A 22,591-nucleotide genomic window follows, 5' to 3' on the forward strand; every position below is an offset into this window, starting at 1 on the left:
CTCTTAGTGCAAGAAATCTGGACAAAGCCTAAAACAATGGGGACAAAAGCCCAACAATAGGAATGCTTTTTAAATATTGCTGTTACAAACTTGGAAAGTTGCTAGGATAAAGCTTTTTGTGTTAGCATGCATTTCCTGAAGGATATAAGGTTTGAAACTCAAATTTCTGTCATTATTTAGTGGCTTCAATCTTCAATGATTTCCCAGAAAACCATGCATTTTCTGAGGAGCAGACCACTAATATGAAGCAAAAATCTGGATAGTGTGCGTAAATCCGGACAGTAGAAAGGTATGATTGCATGGTAGTACCATTTTCTCCCATGATGTAAGCCAGCAGCTGCTCTGACCTCACTTAAGGCAAATGCTTCCTGATGTCTGTGTCAGCTCTGCAAGGATCTCAGCTAGAACCTTCATTCCTGGTCATGTGTCTCTCCCTTTCAACCTTCCCTCTCACCCTCAGATAAAGTTAGTGCTACCATTTCCTTCATCTTTTCCTGTCCCAAGTCAGCTAATCCAGTACACAGGTGGCTAACTGACCTAGGTTGTCTGTACTATGGTCAAGACTCTATCCCTCTATACCAGTAGTCTCAAACGTCTGCCTCTGAGCCAGATGCTGTCCTTCTGCACTCTTGTAAGATTGCATGTAATGCTGTGCTTCAATCTATGCGACATCTAGTCAATTAAAGACAAAAAAAAGCCCAGGCAGTTACAATTTAAATCACACTGACAAAATGCTTGTCTTTGTAGCATGGATGCCTTTAGGAGCTCCTCTGTCTCATTGGCTGTACAATGGAGCCAATGAGAGACAGACTTCCTGGAGTACAAAACAGAATAATGGCAGCAGCAGTATAAGAGCCGCTGCCCTACAGTGTTATCTCATACTACAGAGTGTTTCATCCACAGGGTGAATGGGGTCCGAATGGAGAGATGAAGAGTCAACAAGCAAAGGAGAGTAGTAGTGCTAAAATTAAATTCATCCTCAAATCTTGGTGAGTACCTTCACGAGGTGGACCCTGTTTTTACAAAATCTCACCAAGGCGACACTGATATATAGACTGTATTTATATAACATATATGATGGACAAAAGTAGGTTAAAAACTAAAAAAGATAGCTGGGTGCACAAGACCCAGGATAAAAAAGTGCCCAACCCTGGTAGGTGCACTAGTACCAGGACTGGAAACAATGACAGTGTAGAATCCTCAAAATATGGAAACATTCCTACAATGGGGCTAGCTAGGCCAGGCAAAGGGGGAGGATGCCCCCCCCCATTATAGAAGGAAATAGCATTCCACAAATATCACAAAAACTGACAGGCCAAAGAAGAGTCAAAAAGATGATAAAGTGGACTATTGAGGATAAGAAAGAAATTATGTATTGTTACTATTATGCAAAAAGCCCACAATTTCCAGACACAAGATATACAAAACGATCAATAGAGAAATAGGAGATAAGAAAAATACTTCCGTAAGAAAAACTGTCAGACGCTTCAAATCAAAATTTGTGTTCATTGATACAACAGATTTGTGCAAAACAGTATATAGATCAAGAAACCTTGACCTGTTTGGAAAAAGAAGCATCAGAGGAAGTGCAAAAATATAAACAACAAAACCAAGAGATGTTTAAAAAGTATAAAAAAGAAATATGGACATGGGAAAGAAAGATATTTGATATGGTGCAATATTTATGCAAAGGAGAAACCCAAATTAATCAATGTGAAAAAGGCAGCCCCAAACGTATTTGAAGAGAAATACAGGCAAAGGCATCCAGATATGGAAAATTTCACAATAAAAAAAAAAAAACATCACAAAGATGGAACGTAGAAAAGAAGATTAGTAAAGCAGAAGTTAAAAAAAACAGAAGTTGTGGAGTGCCTGCGAAGTGAAGGATTTCGTGTAGAAGGCCTAGCACAGGTTACATCACAGCAAAATGGAGTGAGTCCCCAAAGTAGGGAGAAACAGGAAGATATGGAAACATCTGAAGAAGATGTAGACATGGGAAAGAAAAAAGAGATTTAATATGGTGTAATATTTATGCAAAGGAGAAAGCAAAACTAACCAATACAAAAAGAGCAGCACCAAAGATATTTGAAGAGAAATACAGGCAAAGGAATCCAGACATGGAAAACTTTACAATACAAAAAATAAGAAGAGAAAGAGAAAAAGCAGAAAAGGAGATCAGTAATGGAGGAGTTAAAGAAATAGAAATTGAGGTCATGGAGTACCTGCAAAGTGAAGGATTCAGTGTAGAAAATCTAATTCAGAAAGCACCACAACAGGATAGGGTAATGGATATCCAAATTAAGGGGACATCAGTGTAACAAGAAGCAATTGGTTAGGTGCCATATGAAAATAATTTGGAACCTTCCAAAGGAAACCGGTTTAAACATTCACTTGAAGCTAGACAGCAAGGGAAGGAACAGGAAGCTGTGGAAACTCTGATGCAGTCAATGTTGAGGAGTGATCCCATATGATAGAGCAATGGATGGCACAAGATGAAGCTGAAGAGAATGTGTTACAGGAAGGTGCTAAAAATCTTCTATAGAATTCCTGCAAGAATTGGATAACAAGGGATGTGCCCTCAGTTTGGAAGAAAATGAGCTAAGAGAAGAATTGCTTGATTTAATAGACATAGACAGATATATCAAGATCAATGAAAGAAATAGACTGCAGAAGGTTAATAAAACCCAAAAAGTCAGAAGTCTGATAAAACAAATGAACACAGTAATTAGGACTGTTCATAGAGACCTATGTGATATAACCCTGTTAGTTACTCTTATGAGGGGCTGGAAACAATCAGGTAACAGAGTAAACTGATAAAAGAACATATGATAGTGAATGTGGAGACTCAGGTAGGTACCCTGTATTTCCACAAACTATCAGTTAGCTGTGCCCCAGTTCAGGCAGTTAGTAAGTTTTATGGCAGGGCTGAGCATAAAGTGCTCAAAGGGTGGTTGTAGTTTTAAAAATGGTGCCTGCCACAGGTAATATTTATTAACTTTGGGATTGGCTTAAGGTAATAAACAGGGAAGGGGGAGGGGAGAACAAGGGTGTGAGCAGGCAGTTCTTTTGTACTGCTGCTAATGAGCCAAGATCAAGCAAAGACAAGTTTGTGTTTAAGAAACAATCAGAATTGACCAAGGACTGCTCTGAAGCTGTAAATCATTTCTTAACCATTTATCAGGTGGAAAAACAGGATAACCTTGTATTAGTAGGCTACTGTGGTCTCAATTTAAATTAACAAACACACAGTATTTGATCAGTTATGGATACTATTTGCTAACAGAAGGGAATGAAAGAGAAAATGGAAGATGAGTGTGTGTGTGTGTGTGTGTGTGTGTGTGTGTGTGTGTGTGTGTGTGTGTGTGTGTGTGTGTGTGTGTGTGTATATATATATATATATATATATATATATATATATGTGTGTGTGTGTGCCTATGTGTGCATCTCTGAATGTGACTGCTATCTGGCAAGGAATGTGAATATGTAAATATGACTGGTATGTCTGTTAAGCATGTGTGTGTTTGCATGTGTGTCTGTCTGTCTGTGCATCTCAGAATGGCCTATGTGGCAAGGAATGTGAATATATAAATATGACTAGTATGTCTGCTAAGTCTTTGTATGTGTTTGGGTGTGTGTCTGCCTGTCTGTCTGTGCATCTCAGAATGTCTTATGGGGCAAGGAATGTAAATATGTAAATATACTACTATGACTAGTAAGTCAGTGTGTGTGTATGTGTGTGTGTGTGTGTGTGTGTGTGTGTGTGTGTGTGTGTGTGTGTGTGTGTGTGTGTTTGTATGTATTGTGTGTATATGATTGCATGAGCATGTATGTAGGTACAAGTGTGTGTACAAGTGAGGAAAGGTAAAGAAATAATGACCACACTGTCCCCAACCCAGCACACAATATAGTGACTTCTGAGGTTTGGGAAGAATGGAAGAATGTTAAAAATGATGATGTTGTCCCCAGTCCCACCCCCACCCCCGACACACAACTACAGTGACCTTCTGTGTACATCTATAAAGCAGGGCTAGTTTTAGACTAGGTGAGGTTTGGGGCAGAGGCAACTACTTAGCCCATGTCAAAATCCACTTATAAAGCCTTGGTGTGATGGTTCACCATCCTCCCAGAAGCACTGAATGTTTGGGTATTCTTTGAAACATTTCATCTCTTATTTTTCTGAGAGAAGGCAATTAAACTGAGCAGTTATTTTTGTCCAGACAACTCCCAACAAGCAGTTATAACCACTTCTATGTACAATTATCCGATTGGGATAAAGAAGGTGTCTATATAATGTATTTCACATTTATTCCAAACAAACATGTCACACATTAAAATACTGAATGTTGCTTTACTTAAATCACATTAGTCCTGTAAATCCAGAATGATAGTCCTGTAAAGCCAGAAAAAATATGAAATTAGCAAAAGGCAGCTAGTCATTTTCTTTCTCAGAATGTCCCAGTGATTATACTATTTGTGTGCATACTGGATGTCCAGTTAAATAGTCCATCTTAATTCTGGCCATGCAAAGAAAGAGAGTTACTTTAAAATGAGCAAATGAAAAGAGGGTAGTTACTTTCATCCAGCCAACTCCCACCCCCACCCAACAGTTATAGCCACAGTGTCTGTTGGCTATTTAATACTATCTCACCTCCTCACAAATATGTTGCCACACATTAAAGTATTTCAAGTTGCACCAGACAAATCACAAATCCAGAAATATTGACAAAAATATCTGGCTGATCGCTGCCAGCATCATTATAAAAATAATAACACTTACCTCACCACCTCTGCCTTCAATCACATTGCACTATTACTTTCAACTGTCCAGAATTATGTGGAATGTCCCTGATTATGTCTCATATTTTGAATTATATCAATCACAAAAATTTTTATTTTGTGATAAATTACTGAATATTACAGTAATTTGATAAAGATAGACATTACAGATTCATGCTTATTTGATTGTAGAATTCTATCTGACAAATTGTGAGGTTTCTACTCCATGATGTCTCATTGTTCAGATCAAATACAATGTGATGCAAATGGCCAAGTCAGAAAAATACAGCATGACATGAATGGCCAAGTCAGAGGAACACAACATGACGTGAATCGCCAAGTCAGAGGAACACCTTCCTCCTGAGCCAGCAGCCATGCCGCAGTCACATTTTGTTTTCTTTAAAAATAAATAAATAAATACATAAATAAATAATATGAAATGAGCACCCTTACAAGCATGGCACCATAGGTGGAGACCTCATTGACCTATGCATAAGTCTGGTCCTGTGTGGGGCTTTCTGAAATGGTGTTGTATAGGTTCATAGAATAGTACTAGGCTAACTGCTTTTGTGGGCCACTTTAAGCCTAGCCAATTACCCTATGTGAGAATCAAACCCTGCACCTTTGGTTTATAAGGCAAACACCTTAACCGTTATGCCAACCTCCCACCCATCTGGTACAGAACTCTGCTAGTATATATTGATACTGTCATTACCCCAGGCTTGTGGCACTTCCACTGGCTATCTATTCAATCCCACATCATTTGCTCATGTGGGTCTGTCTTGACCTCATGATCTGGGGATCCTTACATCAAAGAGTTCCTTCTGCCTTAGTTTCTGGACCACCCCTTTTTCTCAGTCACTCTAGTGCTACTAGTAGTTCTGACTGTGCATTTTGAGTTCCCTGGCAATTACTCTTTTCCCTTAAGATGACACACCTCTGGAAATTATTATGTTCATTATTTTTTTCATCATTTTGGGGCATGGTTTGGGGCATGGTCTTACCAGTCTCAGCATTTCAACAGGGAGCCAAAGGATTTTCATGCACTTGCACTTTTCCAGTAGTATTTAAGCTGTACATGTGATCCCCTTTACCACTTTAACATGAAAGAGTTACCAGTGTTTCATTGCTTCTGATGTTATCACTGGTTTTAAGCTACAATTATTCAGCCTTTGTAGACTAGGTAACCGGACTGAGACAGTAGAATATAAGTAGATCATTAAGTTGATATTCCATTCTACCAGGGATGAATGATTGCTGTAATTTACAAAACAGTGATGACATCAGAAGCATAGACACATTCATTTTGATTTAGCCTTGAAATGGGTCATGTGATGCACTGTTTAAATATCCTGCAGAATGGTGTGCCTTTTAATTTTACTTGGAAAAAAAACACTTGGGATTTAGTGACGTGAATTAAGCTTCTTTTTCTGAATGGTTCTTGGACCACATTCTTTTTTTGGATTCAAGAGTTTGGGCCATAATTTATCAGAGCTGTACTGGTGATGTTGAAAAAAATACATTGAACTCTCTGTAATTTGATCATACAAGTGATTTCAATCAGTTGCCAGTTATGACCCATTCCCTTTTGATTTATATGGCACAAACAGACTACCAACAAAGCAGATTCATGTCTTGAAACTGAAATAAAATATTATTGCTGGCTCATCATCACAGCATACACAGAAATTGTAGGAAAAAATAGAGCTTTTCAATTTATCCCCTAAAAAAGCAGAAAGTCCACTCTAATTACAAGGACAGACCTACTGAATGTGATCTAATTTCTACAGACAGAATGTTATTTTTTTATTTTTTATTTATTTATTTTTTTGGTTATTTGAAAGGTTAACTTTATAACAGTTCCTGATGCACTGCTTGTTTTCTACTGCAAAATACAAGAAAGCTAATGTATTTAAGAGCTTAGTGTGAGAGTCCATTACTCAGAATGCAGTCAGAGTCCGTATTATGAAATTATTGGCAAATCAGATTTAGGGTAGAAGAAATTTAGGAGCAGGAATAATGCTCAGAAACATATATACAGAATACAGTAAAAGACAAGAAGGTGGCAAACCCAGTAGGTAATCCAGAAATATTGTGCAGGTAGACCTTATTTATTTATTTATTTTCAGTTTGATTACCGGGGAAGTCCACTGGGCCAGAACATGCCCATTTTCAGTGGAGGCCCGGGGAGAAAAGCTCCATAAGCAATACAATAATGGTTACATAATGTTAAAGGTAAAATACATGCATAATATTCATACAATGAGGAAATGCAAATGCATAAAATGTACATCATAAAACACAGTTAACAGATAATAGAGAACACAGTTTACAGGTATTTCCATTCAGCGCCGCATGATCAACTGTCTGTAAAGTAAAGATCTGAGGTTCTTGTGTTATTACACTGGGGGGGGGGGGCAGTTTGCATGCAGATGTTCTAGTTAAGTAAGGTAAATACTTGCTGTGCAGACAATAGAAATACTGTGATATTTACAATATGTACATACTTGGAGTCAGGTGAGAGAATTGCTTAATCAGTGACTGACAGCTTAAGTCTGTTTTAGGAGAACAGAAATATTAGTTAGAGGGAAGACTGGAGCAAGGAGTATGAAGAACTCATTGGGGAATTCCCTTAAATGTAGGTAGGGTGTAAGCAGGAACATTTCCGTTTGGATGACAGGTATGATAAAAGTTGGGTCTTGAAGGTTTCTGAGTTTGGTATAGTCCTAAGTGAAGGAGGGAGAGAGTTCCATTTCTTGCCTAGAGAGAAAGAGAGTAGAAGCTGGCCAGCAGAACGTTTGGGTTTGTGCATAGAAATTAAATTTTGGTGTTCAGATCTCAGAGATCTGTTTATGATGCATGGGGGAAGGATGTTTGTTAAGGCTGGGCATTTATCTGGGTAGAATATTAATTTGTGAGCAGTGGTTAGTTGTAGATAGTCTAGGTGGTTAGAGAGTTCTAGCCAGTTCAGTGATTGTACGGTAAGGCAGTGATGAGTAGATGTTTTGGATTTAGTTGTAAATTTAGAGATCTTATTATAGCAAATTTCAAGTTTTGAGGTTTTGGAAGAAGTCAGATTAGTTAGAAGAGGGGCTCCATATAGTAAAGAAGGTAGAAGGTAGGTAGTTGCCAAGGTATGCCTAGAGGAGTTGGAGAGAAACAGGTTATTCCTATAGAGCATACCTAACTTTTGGTGGGTTTTCTTTATGTTTTGTTGAATGTGGATATCAAATTTAAAGCTTTCATCTATGGTAATGCCAAGAAGTTTTGCAAAAGGGACCACTTCTATAGGAGTGGTGGTTTGGCTTAGGACTTTGAAAGCATTTTTGTCATAAGAGAAAGCCCTGGAGGGAGGGAAAAGTAGTATTTTAGATTTATTTGAGTTAAGAGAGAGAGATGGTTTTGGTGCATCCAGTTCTCGGTGGTAGAAAATGCTATTTGGGTTTTAGTCAGTAGTTCAGGAAGGCTAGAGGCAGCACAGACTAAAGCTGAGTCATCAGCATATTGGATAACTATTGTGTCAGGGATGACAGTGTGAAGGTTATTAATGAAGATGTTGAAAAGCATGGGTCTGAGGATGGACCCCTGGGGAATGCTGGTGGGTGTTGGTAAGAAGGAGGAGGTAGAGTTCTTCCATCTGGCAGCTTAGTCTGATAGGTAACTGGAGAACCAGGATAGAGTATTAGGGGAGAGATTAAGGTTGGCGAGATCAAAGACAAGGTGTTTGTGGGAAATGGTGTCAAATGCTTTAGAGAGCTCTAGGAGTACTGTGGATACTAGGAGTCCAGAATCTCGGGCTCGATTGACTGTTTCTAGGAAGGATAGTAGGACAGTTATGGTGCTGTGGCCAGGGCGGAAGCCATGTTGGGTGGGTGTTAGGAGTTGATTCTGGGTTAAGAAAGGCATAAGTTGGTGGTGGACACATTTTTCTAGAATTTTGGATATTGGAGAGAGTAGGGCAATGGGACAAAAATTGGAAATATTGGTGTTTTTCCTCCTTTGTGAAGAGGAAGAATGTAGGCTGCGCGCCAGAGTTTGGGTACATATGACTCTTTTAAGGATCTGTTAATTAGGATACTGACTGGGAGAGCAATACCATCAGCAGCACATTTGAGGAAGGAGGAGGGTATGTTGTCAGGGGCATTGGAGCATGGCTTTAGTTTGGATATGAGCCTTTTTATAATAATGGTTGAAACTGGTTTGAGCTGGAAATTAAGGGGACAGTTATTAGGGTTGTTGGGTGTTGAAGAATGAGAGTTGTGTGGATTGTTGTTTGGGAAAGTTTTGGTTAGGTTAGCTATGGATTCTGTAAAGAATGAGTTGAAATGTGAGTTCAGTTCAATGTCAGTTATACTTGAGTCAGGGCAGGGATTATTCCTGGACCCTGGATGGAGAAGGGAATTAACTGATTTCCAGAATTGTTTGGGGTTCTTATTATTGTTGGACTGAAGCTTATTGTAGTAGTTTTTTTGTCCATAGTGATTAGTTTTTCTATGTGGTTGAGGAGTTGGATGTATTGGAGCAAGGTAGTAGGCATTTTATTCTTCTAGTAAACCTTCCAGGATTTGTCCCTGTGGTGCATGATTTGTTTTGTTTCTTTGGACAGCCAAGGAGCAGAATTAACTTTGACTTGTTTGTTTCTTAGAGGGGCTAGGGAGTTAAGAGTATTTAGGAAGACAGAGTTGAAATGTTCTACTGCTTTGTCAAGGGGAAGAGTATTTAGGATTTACAAATTCTTTTGTTTAAAAATGTTCGAGAAAGTTGTGGGGTTGAAGTTGCTAAGATTGTGAGTGGGAATGTTATGGTGTTGATATGGGGTGGAGTAAGCTGAGCGATGAATGAAAGCAGGGAGATGGTCACTAAAGGTGTCTGGGATAGTGCCAGAGTGAATTATTTTGTTTGGATGGGTGACTAGGATCCAGTCTATGATGGATCCTGGGGGGTGAATTTTGTTAGGACGGGTGGTTGAGTGGATTACTTGGGTGAAGTTGTAGAGGTTAATGGATAGGGAGGGAGAAGGAGTGTTGATTTTATTCCAACCAATATTAACATCGCCTAGAATAAGTTTCATATTTTATTTCAGTTGAGGCCCAATAAAGAATATTTTCAAGGGTAGAGATGTTGTTGCCTGGGGAGATATATAGGGAAATAATGCAGATATTCTTATGTTTATTCAGTCGTAGGAGACTTGCTGTTAGTTCAGTATTTTTGAATTGTGGAGTTGGGATTTGAAGAGGGATTAAGGAAAGAAGGTTAGGGTAGATTAGAGCAGAGCGGCCAACTTTTTTATTTAATCAGTCATTTCTGTGGATATGGAAACCAGGAGGTAAGATTTCAGAGTCTGCGATATGGGGTTTTAGCCATGTTTCGGAGATGGCTAAGATGTCAGGTTGGTTGTGGTTAATCCAAGCTTGTACTTGGTGTACTTTGTTGTTAAGGCTCTGGGCATTGATAGTGAAGAACTTAAGAGTGTTGTGAGAGAAGGCAGAGGAAGAAGGGGATGGGGGGAAAGGGTTATATGTAGTGGGAGAAGTAGGGGGTGGGGGGAAGGAGTTGTTTGTAGTAAGACAAGGGCCAGGGTTGGGATGGATATCTCCAGATAAGTCTAGGACATTACAGGAAATAACTTTTAGCCTTTTGGGTTTGTATAACAGGAAGCTGTTTGGGGCTAGCAGTAGTTTATGAGTAAAAGTTTTAGTTGTGGTGGAGAAGTGTTTGGGATAGAATAGGTACAGTAGGTTAGGTGGAATAAGAGAAGCAGATATAGAGTGGAAGTGAGTGCATAAAAGTGGTTTCAGGTGAGTGTAAGGGATAGTTTGAGTAGAAGGTAGGCATGGGGGTGCTTTGGAAGAGTAAGAACTAGCATAATAAAGAGGAATTAGTAGTACAAGAGAAGAGCAAGGGACCCGGACAGTATAGAGGATTGGGGAGGGCATGTTTAGAATGGAGGGTATTGAAAGGAGTATTATAGTGGAAGTGAACTGGCTATTGAGGAGGAGAGGTATGGAAGTAGATGGGGTTATATTAATTTACAAGGAGGAGAGGAGGAGACTAAGAGTAGAGAGGGGTATGGGATAGTGGAATGGGAGGAGTAAGAGTGGGTGGGGTGATGAGGAGAGGACTATGATTAGTTAACTGATATGGGTGGGAGGACTATGGGAAGAATAAATGTAGAGGTGCTGGGGGCAGGTGACATTTGGGAGCAGGGTAGGGGAGCGGAGTGAGCCCGCAGGGCGAACAGAGCGGGTAGAGACAAATGAAGGGAACAGTTCAGGAAGGACCATCAGTAAGAAAGCAGACTACTGAAGGTAAGTCAAACGTGGGTGTGTAAAAAGGTGAGGGAGCCAGTAGTTACAGTTGTAGGAGGACAGTTGGATGATTGTAGTAAAAAAACGAGGAAGAAAGAGGTTATGCCACGATTAAGTGTTGGAAGCCAGAGGAATGAAAATAATCATACTATAAGCTGTGGGATAGATATATAAGGTTATTTATTCTGTATATATATATATATATATATATATATATATATATATATATATATATATATATATAAAATAAACCAGGTGCTCCAAGGGGACCAGAACTTGTATCCACAAAGTGTTTATTGTCTTACAGCTTAAAATAGTTTTAAAACAAACTGCTGTTGTAAAAAATTAAACAGGTTTAGCGCTTTCATCTTATAAGTAAAATACATCATCAAAGCTGTCAATGTCTTTTACTTGTAAAATGAAAGCACTAAACCTGTTTTATTTGGATTTGTTTTTTTAATTTTTTTAAGCTGTAAGACAATAAACACTTTCTGGATACAAGTTCTGGTCCCTTGGAGCACCTGGTTTATTTCATTTATATATATATATATGTATGTATACAGAATAAATAAGGTCTACCTGCACAGAAACCATATCAAAATATAGCTCTGGACATGGTGGGTGCTGTGTACTTCTCTTTGCCCACAGGAAATCTGCAACAGCCATGTGTTTCTGCAACTGATTGTCACTTCAGTCATGTGTCCCCAAACAAATGTACCATAGAGAAATGTCACACCACTAAAGAGCCTGAACCCAATCCCATCACTCTCAAAATTCACCCCATGCCCCATGGAAAGTGAACCCCAAACATTAAGTTGAGCCCTCAGATGGAGACTGGACAGCTTTGTGGGGCATGGCAAGGAGGTGGCTTAATGATCATGGGGAGCTGGCCAAATCAAAACAAAAAAACTTACACTTGTAATAAAAGTGGGCTCAAATTAAATAGCAAAATATGCAATAATGTCACATTTGTTAGAAACCCCCTCCCCCCAAATAAAACAAAGACAATACCCTACTTAAATGAAAATGTTGTTTGAGATCTTGTAATTTAGGTTGATAATTTTCTATTCTGTCATCTTTCATCATTAAATAATGACAGTAGTCAGAAACGTCTTCCACTTAGCACAGCTGCTTGCCAGAGGATATCATCCAGCTATAGAGAAGTCCTTGTCCCCCTATATTCAGCATTGATTAGGCATTTATTGAATACAATGGCCCCTTTGGGCTGTACCTCATTAGAAATATCATGAATGCTAATACCCAGAGGTTCCTAGCTAAGAAGATCCCAAACTTAAAAATACTAACCTATCAGAAAAGCTGTAAACACTTTTCCTAAACTTAGCATCTTATAGACTCCTTCGGGGAGATCAATGACTTGCTTTCAAGCCATCAGCGATCTGGTGACCCTGGATCTCTTCTATCTTCACAAATAAAAAAAAACACAAACACCAGAAACAATGATGTGAATCTTCACCAGCAAATAAATAAAACATAGTGGAGAAAGAAATTTATTATACAATGCCTTCCCCAACACTGAATTAGAGTAACCCTATAAATTCAACAGTGGGATAGTCTATCTTCCTTCAAATGAGATCTGGAAGACTGTTTAAGCATTTGCAAATTTACCTCAGGTTTGACTCACCTGGCCTTCCCTGAGAGAGGAAGTATAGATTAATGGTGGGTATTAGCAAAGTGTCAATGGTCACAAGGACTCAGTCACTTTGTATTTCCTATGATTCTATGATCCTAAGAGTTTTATTTGCAATATTAATTTCCTGTGTACAAATTATGGCAAAGAGGAAACAAAATAATAACATGAACATTTGGCATTTAAGATAAGCATTAAAATGCACAAAATAAAACTGCAACCTTTCTGGTGACAAGTTAAGTTAAGCTAAAAGAGGCATTTTTAAGGATTTGTACCCATACTACTTTCCAGGTGAACTGTTACTTAAGCTACAATATAACTTTAGCAGTTCCATGCAATTTACTTACAAAAAGAAAATAAAAATGCATGTATAATAATTGTTGAGAATTTGGAGCTGTATGAAAATTATATGTAGATGAAGGTGACTGCTTTTGGCTTTTTTTTCTTATCCAACTGAAACATGCAGTCAGAAAATGGAAACACAGCATTACTAGATTGGTGAATACTGGGTGAACAGCGCACATTTCCTGTTCAAAATTAATTATTTGTTTTACAAAACTCTAAAATCTTTGTACAAACTTATAATTCAAATGTCTTTATATGAACAACATTGTGATGAATATAACATAATGAAAGCATCACGTGAAAGAGAAGTTGAGTTTTCTGAAGTAATTTATGCAGGTTGTTTTTAAACATAACTGTATGACAGTGAAAATCTTCTCAGTGTAACAAAGAAAAGCAGGACAGTAGATCCATGTAGTTCCCTCTTTGCTGGGTGATATCAGCTTAATTTAGCCGAAGGCTGACTCAGATCATACAGTTCCATGACTAAAAGTAAAGCTCTTGTAATCAGCATTCAAAAGCATGATCAGAAAATGGATGGTGAAATTACTGAAAATGGACTATAGTTGATGTAACTAAAACTGGGGGGGGGCAAGCCCCAACATGGCAGACTCTGATACCCATGACTGATATATCTTAAGGAAAGCAGAAATCCAAAGATAATACAATCTCACTTTAAAAACTTTAACCCCAAAATCAGAAATTAATGATTACACATTATACAATGTCTCCCTATTAATATTCAAAAACGTGCATGCTGATTGGCCATCCCAACCAGCGTGCCCGTTGTAAATCCCACAATATACCAACGGAAAAAGATCAGGTTGCCTGGTCTTTTTCCATTGATATAAACGGCCCCAAAACCTTTTTTTTTTTTTACAATAAAAAAAAGAGAGAGAGAAAACAGAGCAATGAAGACTTTCTTTTCTCCATTGCTTCCGTTTCAAAGCATTGATGTACTGGGTATGTGTGGGAATGCAAGTCCCATACGCATGCGCAGTACATCAGAATGCAGAAGCAGTATACCACAACCAGCAGAAGAACAGCAATCTGCCATTATACAAAGACATTATTTAAGAAAAGTAAGTATTTTTTCTCTTAAATAATGTCATTGTATAATAGCAATAACCGACTCATTGGTTGTGGCATATTGAAGATTTACCCATGGTTGCCTTTGTTTAATCACTCAGTCTTCACCCTCATGATTAAACCACACCAACCGTGGGTAAATTTTCAATATACCACACTATGTCGTCAGTTATTGCTTAATTAGATCATTGGCCACTATCGTGATGAATCATAGCCTTGCACTCAGAAAATATTCATCTCCTTTTATAGGAAAACAGAACAGAAAAGACAAATATTCCTCAAAACATGCAACATCACACAAAGGGAGTGAAAATACGCTGTTTATCCCAGCAGACTGCACTGGGGAGCAACTTTGTTACTATGACATTTTATTTTAAATGAAGACTTCTGGGTTTGCCTTATTCAGTATGTTGCTGAATAGAATCTGGCTGTGTGACTACTGCATGACCAGACCACTGTATTTTATTTTCCAATAAGTATGAGAAAATAGCAAAACAACATCTGCTTAATATAGCATACAACAATATATATAATGCTTTCTGACCTATTTATTCACGGTCAAATTACTGAAACTAAATACTCTTTTTTGAAGGTAGAATTTTCATGGATCCCAGGAATTTTTGGAATACCGGAAATTCATAAGGACATGATTGACCTCCCCCCATGTGCAACAGTGGATGCCAAGGATTCTAAGACTTATGGTATGGCTAAATCTGTAGACTTAAAACTAAAAGATATATTACAGGAAGACTATTATATTTTTAAAGACTCATGGGATTTTTTGATGAAAGTCAATAATTTGTATTGTGAAAACTTGGTATTAGGTAACAATAGATGTGGGTGATCTATTTTTCAGTCATACTTCACCACTGTGGAGTGAATTGGTTTTGAGAGTTTTTGACTCACAAAGACAGATTGGACAACAATAGTACTGAAGTTCTTAGAAACTCAATTTTGGATAAAAACTGCTTTTGGTATAAGGAAACTATGTATAAACAAAAAACTGGCATGTGCCCCCATCTTTGCCAACATTATTTTAGCTTACTGGGAAAGGAACTTCATTTTTCACTCTGAATTCATGGACACCTGGATACTATATAGACGTTTCTTGGATGATGTTATCTTGTTTTGGAGAGACACAGAAGAAAGCTTGTATGATTTTTTCAATACATAACTCAACAAGCTTTTTAACATTTACTTTAAATAAATCCTATAACCAACTATGTTACTTAGATGTTAAAATAACTATCGACTGGGTAAATAAGTGTTTAACAAGCAGTCCTTACAGAAAACTCACTTATTCAAATACTTTGCTCCACTTTGACAGTTGCCACCCAATTTATCAGAAAAGAGCTTTAGTAAAAGGTCAGCTGGCCAGACTGGCTAGAATGATCTCTTCATTAGAGACATTTTTGTAGAGGGGAAAAAAACTAAGACTAATGCTACTTGATAGGGGATACCTCAAGTCTTTTTGGAGGACATTTCCACAAAGTTTACAAGAAATGGACAAAAGGATTTTATAAGCCATTAATTAGGGACTGATGGTCAAGAGATGCTCAATTTAAAATTTAAGGACAGTCCTTTTCAAAAGGGATGTATTCTTACCTTTAATAGTGATTCAGATGCTATAGGACATATTTTGAATAATAATTGGAAGATTTTTGAAATTGGAGGTATGGATAAATTAAAAAATAGGGATGGGCCCTAGAATTATTTTTAGAAGAGACGAATATTAAAAAATATTTAGAGTATAGTGACAACCCCAGAATGAACAATGGAAATAGATGGAGGTCCAAAAGTGGACACTGCTTACAATGCCCTTCAGTTATAGAAGGTGAAAGTGTCTACATCTGGGAGTTTGTGAGGGTTAAATGTCATAGAAGATGTAACTATTGTAACTGTGATTCAAACATGGTCAAACATGGTGGTGTACATTGCCCTATGTAAGGTATGTAACCTTTTCGACACAGGAAACTGAAAGGGTCATAAAAGTAAGGATATATGAACATTTTAGAAATATTAAGAAACAAGATTCAAGAAATGCACTCTGGAGACATATTCATAACAATGAGGGACACAATTCTGGCTTTTTTATGATAGATGTAGTTGAATATGATCAGAAGGGTGGTCTCTTAAAAATTAAACTAAAAAGAAAGAAACAGAATGGCAACTGAGGATGAATGCCATGGGACCAAATGAGTTAAATTATCAAAATTGTATGAGTAGTTTTCTTACACTAAAGACAATTAGCTAAACAAATGAGTTTCAATGTATATACAAAAAATCCACTAGAACAGTATGATGGATTATTTTATTATTATTTATTAATATTTTTTATAAAGTTGCTATTTTATAGATTATAAGCTTTTCAGATTAAATGTATTTGGCACCTAGTCACTAGCTTTATGAGGGGGTGGAGTTTTTAATTCATTCAAAGGGATATAGGTCTTCCAATTGTGGAATGGTGTATTACTCTGAGGAAGTTTCGTATGTATTGGGATTAATGCTTTAAGTTCTATGTATTAATTTTTTTACTTTAAAAGGTTTTCAAGTTCTATGTATTAATTCTCATACTTTAAAAACTTTTTAAGTCAGTGGCCATTGTTACTTAGTTTCAATCATAGTACGGATCACTGTTTACTACTCATAACATTTTGGAAGCTCATTGGTGGTGGCCGAAGCTGCTGGTGGTTTCATTTGGTTCCTGGTTTCTAGGTACACTGGATATAATAATGCAATGGATCTTTAGTTTTTAATAGCACCCAGGTATTATAACTTATGTTGCAGTACCATGGAAAATGTTTACTATGTTTTATTGTGTTATCATAAACCAACATTCTGTTAGCTGTATCACATCTATCCCATCCGGGCTGCTTTTTTCAGAAATGTACTTGTAATATTAATAACAAAGTATTTCTTACAGAAGGTTTGCCACTTTTCGGACTACTGAGCCCACTTTGCTCCTGAATACCTTCAGATAACAATCTCACTCTTTTGCATCCTTTATCTAACACAGCTAACATTGATAATGAAAAAATAACACTATTTGTCATACTTCAAGTAGCTGTTAAAGTGAAAATAATTCGTACAACTGGAAACTCCAACAATCCTTGAGTTATCATCAGGTAGCATAAAGTGATTTTTTTATCCTTCATTATTGTGAATTCTAGAGACTTGGCCAGGGTCAACACAGAAGGACCATCCTTTTGAACCATAGCAGGTGAGCTTCTGTACCACTCTTGCTTTTTAAAGTGGAGTTTTCTTATATGTCTGTTTATCAACATGTACTTTAATTGCAGTAACCTAGTCAACTAAGTGAAGTACGTATTCTGATGTGGAAACATATTGATCAGATAAGTGAATGCAGTTCCAGTGATCCCTGAACTTTGCTGAGTAGAGTACCGTATACATGATGATCTATCAATGAGTGAATACATGTGTATCGGTGCATTTTATCACTTGCATTATCATAGAATGGATTTCTTCTTTCCAACCTTCTAGTAGATTATTCACTTCAGTACTTATGAATACAATGTTTTACTGCTAGTTTGCTTATCAGACTTTTCTTATTATACCTCAGAAGTTACTATTGCTACATTAGTGATGTGATGTTCAGTAAATTAATCTAGGAAATGGCATTCAGAAATACTAAAAGGTGATTTTTTATGGTAATGTATGTTAGTTTTGTGACTTGATTAGGGTTACAAGGTAGTAATGAGGTTTAAAGCAGTACAAATCTCATCATAAACATTTCTTTTTTGTCTGCTCTTCTTTTTAATTGGGCTTTATGTAATATGATGGGCCTGATTTTTTTTCCTGTGACAAATCACTGTTTAGTATTTCTGAAGATTGTTAAAGTCAGTTATGTATTTGACTGGCAGAATGATAACTTGGTTAAGTAAACTAGTCTTAGGGTAATATTGTGACATGACTCAGGCCAAAAGTTAATATAGAGAAGTACAAATTAAAACAGACAATAGAAGAAACAACGTGACATAAAAATGGATTACTGAAATACGTGCTTAACAACTACAGTAGTGTAATATCTTCTAAAATAGTATTATGCCTAGAAGCAAAACCAATTTAAACATCATCTGTATACAAACACAATGTTTACACAATATCTGTCCTATTTAAACTAAATTTGGGTCAGTTAGAAAAAACCCAGATTCACACGCTTGAGCCTTACACAGCTAATTCCAACAGTAACACTCTTATGTTATCTTCTGTTATCCCTTGTACAGTGTAAGACTAATTTCAGCTTAGAGTTACCTAAAAGAAATGGGGGAAATAAGTCTTAACAAATTCAATAGATCACTGAAGGGTGATGTTGTGAGAGCTGTTGATATATGATGTGTTCATGCTTATATAACCCAGACACCTTGAAGAAATGGGAAAGGCAAAGAAAGCCACATGATTAGCACCATTACTAATATAATACAGTACTACTTAAAACAAAAGCACCAGGAATAAAAAAAGACAATGCTATTAGACAATGCTATCAGAATTTGGCATTAGACTGTGGTCATGATAACTGTGGCATAATGTTATTAAAGTATCTTAAAATGTTAACAGTCATGCTGTGGTCATGTTAAATAAATACATCAGACTGGACAAAAAAGGATACATGAAGTAAATGGAAACAAGGAAAATTACCATTCTGGCATTGTGTACCATAGAATCCATTTGGGCAAAGGCAACCATTTTGTTTGATACATGTTCCCCCATTCAGACACACTGGGCTGCATACAGCTGTTATGTTAAGAACAAACAAAAATATTTTATGAATATCACACATATGACAAATAAGACATATACTATACTGTAATTTAGTATAAATGCATAAATGACAGGCTAAGAAAGAAGTTATTTATGAAAAATCAGAAGTTCCTTTTAATTTTACTAACAGTGTATCATGTATAGTGGAGATAAAAAACACCCATCAGTTATTACCGTTTTGAAAAAAAGATGAATTTAGATAGATTATAAGAGAGCAAAATGCTTACCTGCACTACAAGTAGGTCCAGACCAGCCTGCTTTACATTTGCAAACATCTGGAGTAATGCATTCTCCTCCATTTTCACAGTGTCGGTTACAAACCACTGCCAGTACAAATGCAAATGAATGTATCAGTGAAGTTTTTCTTTAGAACTTATTGACAATTTCTTGAGTACATTATAGACACAGACTACTACATTTCTGAATGACTTCTGAAACCTGCTGTTCAGTGGCATATTAATGTTTGTTAAATAATGCAATACATTTCTGTTTATGTTGCATAATAAAGGATGTTACATGTGTGCCGTCATTCCCTCCAACCTCCCAGTTAAGTTTTACCTTGATTTGCTCAGGCTCTGTTAACTTGTGCTGCTATTTGTTTAAGTGTGTCACCTCAAGTTGTTTACTGCCCATTTTGCAAATGATTGCTTCCTATTATAGTCACAACTCCAGGGGCATTTGCTAGAAGAAAAAGATGGATCAACATTATCATATTTTAACAAAGATCACTTTTTCATGTGACCTTGAAGTGAGAATTTAAACAGGAGTTTCTGGGGGCAAAGTCCCTCACATATGTAATGCAGAGGCCTTGCCACCCTATGGTCATTTCACTTCTTGACATGTTTGCACGAATGACCTTGCATCTCAAGTACGTAGATGTTATACATTCTCAAGGGAGTGAGTTTGTGTGCAGAAATAATGCAGCTTCCATGTTTAGAATTTGTGCATTTTATGTGAAAATAGCAGACCCACAAGTTGTGATCACTGCCTTCACAAAAAAAAAAAAAAAAAAAATCAGTCTGAACAGAATCATGTTGTGATATCAATGTCATATTTGCTGATTTATTTATACTCTTATTTTAGCCGTGTTTTCTCAATTCATGTATTCATGCTCCTACTTTTGTTCTTTATGTGTATCTGCCATTTTATTTTGCCTGAGATTTCACCAAGTATGTTGTTTTATGCTGTCTGTGTTATAGACGTGAAGCTTTTTCACTTAAATCTTCCAGTGAAAATGTTTATGTACAAGTGGCATTTCAGTATCAAGAAACAGACATGCAAGTCAATAAATAAGGCTAAATATTTCCATGCTTAAACTGTTGTTTATATCACTAGCATTTTAACAATTTTGTCTAAATATGTTTAAGCATCTTTGTATGAAAATGATAACAGGTAGGGCCTACTTTTGTTAGGTATGAATCATTATGAGTTTATTACAAGGATATCTTGCATTTTTCATTCTTATGTCATTCTGTTGAAAGGTAACAGCAACATTTCATAAACACATGGCAGTATATGTTGACTACATTGATATTTCTAAGGCATTCTATACTGTTGTGCTTAATATGATAGCCAACAAAAACAATGAATGCTAATCCATACACAAATCAGTGGTTCAGAACCAGGATATATAAAGTCAGAGTCTGGGTGTTACCTGGCCATCCTGATGGAGGCTTCCATTTGTGTCACATAGGTTCTTTACTCAAGGCAGTTCTATTTATTATTCTTTCTTGGATATAACAATCAGAATGGCCTAGATAACCACATATGCTGAATAATGCATGCTGTGTAGCATAATTACTTTAATGAAAGATGATGACGTTCTCCAAAGTGATCTTCAAAAGCATATATTTGGTATAGTAGTAATGTTCTCACTGTCAATTAATGCAGCATCATGAGGCTTGGCAAAAAAGACATAAATTATGACTGCAAAATGAATGATCAATTCATAAAACAGTTGCAATCAATAAAAAATATAGGGATAATGGTAATCAGCAATTTAAACTTTGACAGTATACACCTACCAGAGCCAGAAGTGAGAAGCCATATTAGGTAGTCCATATACTTTTAATGGGCATGCCCAATATTATATGGAAATCAGTACACAGCTGTATACCTCCATGATCGGACCCATTATGAAATACAATGTTGTATTTATAAAGCATTTGAATAAGTGGCTGAAACAACTTGGAAAAATTACAAAAAATGTTGACTAGAAAAAATATAGGGTTGAAAATGTTTGCCTTATTTGGAAATGCTTCAAAAATTGTAATTATGTTTTAATTCTTGCAGTTTGCTCACAAATAGCATCTGCTTATTCTATATGTCTGATCTGATTCAAGACAGGATAAGCCAAACCTGTGGTCAAAAGGAACAATGCAGTCAGTCCATATCACCTGTCATTATAGCTAACACAGAATTCACCAAAATGAATGTCCACTGTAGTTGTAAGAGCCTTTATATATGGAATACTCTTAATATCCTCATGTGGTTTATTCCATTCACTCATTACCCTTTGAGATAACCAGCTGCAGGTGAGTCTGTTTTTACTGAAAGTCTTTATTCATCTTTAGAGAATGGGCTTACTGTACATCAGTACCCTGACTGGAGAATGAGCATTCTCCAGCAGGGCATTAATGTACACGTAATGCCCGCTGAAAAATGAGTCTGCCGCTTCATGGCAGCTTATCAAGCCACTGTGGAACTGAGACTGAGAAAAATGGAATGGTTGCCATTATTTTACACTCGCTAAGCAGTGCTTTTGCTGTTTAGCGAGTGTAAAATAAAATAAAAGTAAAAAAAAGTGTGCGTATGTGTTTGTGTGAAAGTGTATGCATGTATGAGTGTGAGAGAGAGATCAGTTGAGCTACTATTTTATGCTCACTAAACAGTGCTTTTACTGTTTAGCAAGTGTAAAATAATATAAAAGTAAAAAAAAAATGTGTATATCAGCGTGTGAAAGCATATGCCTGTATGAGTGTGAAAGACAGATTGGTTAAGCTGCTATTTTACATTGGCTAAGCACCACTTCTGCTGTTTAACGAGTGTAAAATAAAAAGCATGTGTGTGTGTGTGTGTGTGTGTGTGTGTGTGTGTGTGTGTGTGTGTGTGTGTGTGAGTGTGTGTGTGTCTGAGAGAGAGACAGAGAGAGGGAGTGAGAGTCAGAGTGAGAGGGGAGAGAGAGAGAGACAGAGAGAAAGTGAAGAGTGAGAGTGATCGACCTTACCTCTCGGCATACCTCTAAACCACTTAGTACAATAAATCTGGACAAAGCCCAACAAAATGGGGGGAATAACAGCCTAAAAATTCGGACAGATATTAAATATTGCTCTTATAAACTTAGAAAGTTGCTAGAGCAACAGGGATTGTTTTAACATATATTTTTTTTAAATATTTGAAGTCTGAATCTCAAATGTATGCTATTTTTAGTGACTTCAGCCATCAGATCACCCCAGTAAATTGCCAGAAAAACACAACTTTTATGACAAACAGATCAGAAATATGAGACAAAAATCTGGACATTCTGCAAAAATCGGACAGCTGAGAGGTATGCCTCTCAGCACACATAATAGAGAAACTAAGGGCTGAAAATAGGGACAGATTTTAAATATTGCTGTTATAAACTTAGAAAGTTGCTAGAATAACAAGG

The 22,591-nt window shown here is 36.9% G+C and overlaps 1 protein-coding gene across 1 annotated transcript in view; it reads right to left on the bottom strand.

The window, feature by feature from the left end:
* VWDE (von Willebrand factor D and EGF domains) overlaps window positions 1–22,591 on the bottom strand; it is a 740,920-nt gene that overhangs the window by 103,207 nt on the left and 615,122 nt on the right. The window contains exons 23-24 of the mRNA XM_044066200.1: window positions 19,170–19,265; window positions 18,820–18,915 (exon numbers count right to left, since the gene is read on the bottom strand). Coding sequence (XP_043922135.1) covers window positions 18,820–18,915; window positions 19,170–19,265 — 192 coding nt within the window. The remainder of the gene's footprint in view (window positions 1–18,819; window positions 18,916–19,169; window positions 19,266–22,591) is intronic.

This window comes from Protopterus annectens, chromosome 3.part1 (genome assembly GCF_019279795.1).
Source record: "Protopterus annectens isolate FY-2018-M chromosome 3.part1, PAN1.0, whole genome shotgun sequence".
NCBI classification, from domain to species: Eukaryota; Metazoa; Chordata; order Ceratodontiformes; family Protopteridae; genus Protopterus; species Protopterus annectens.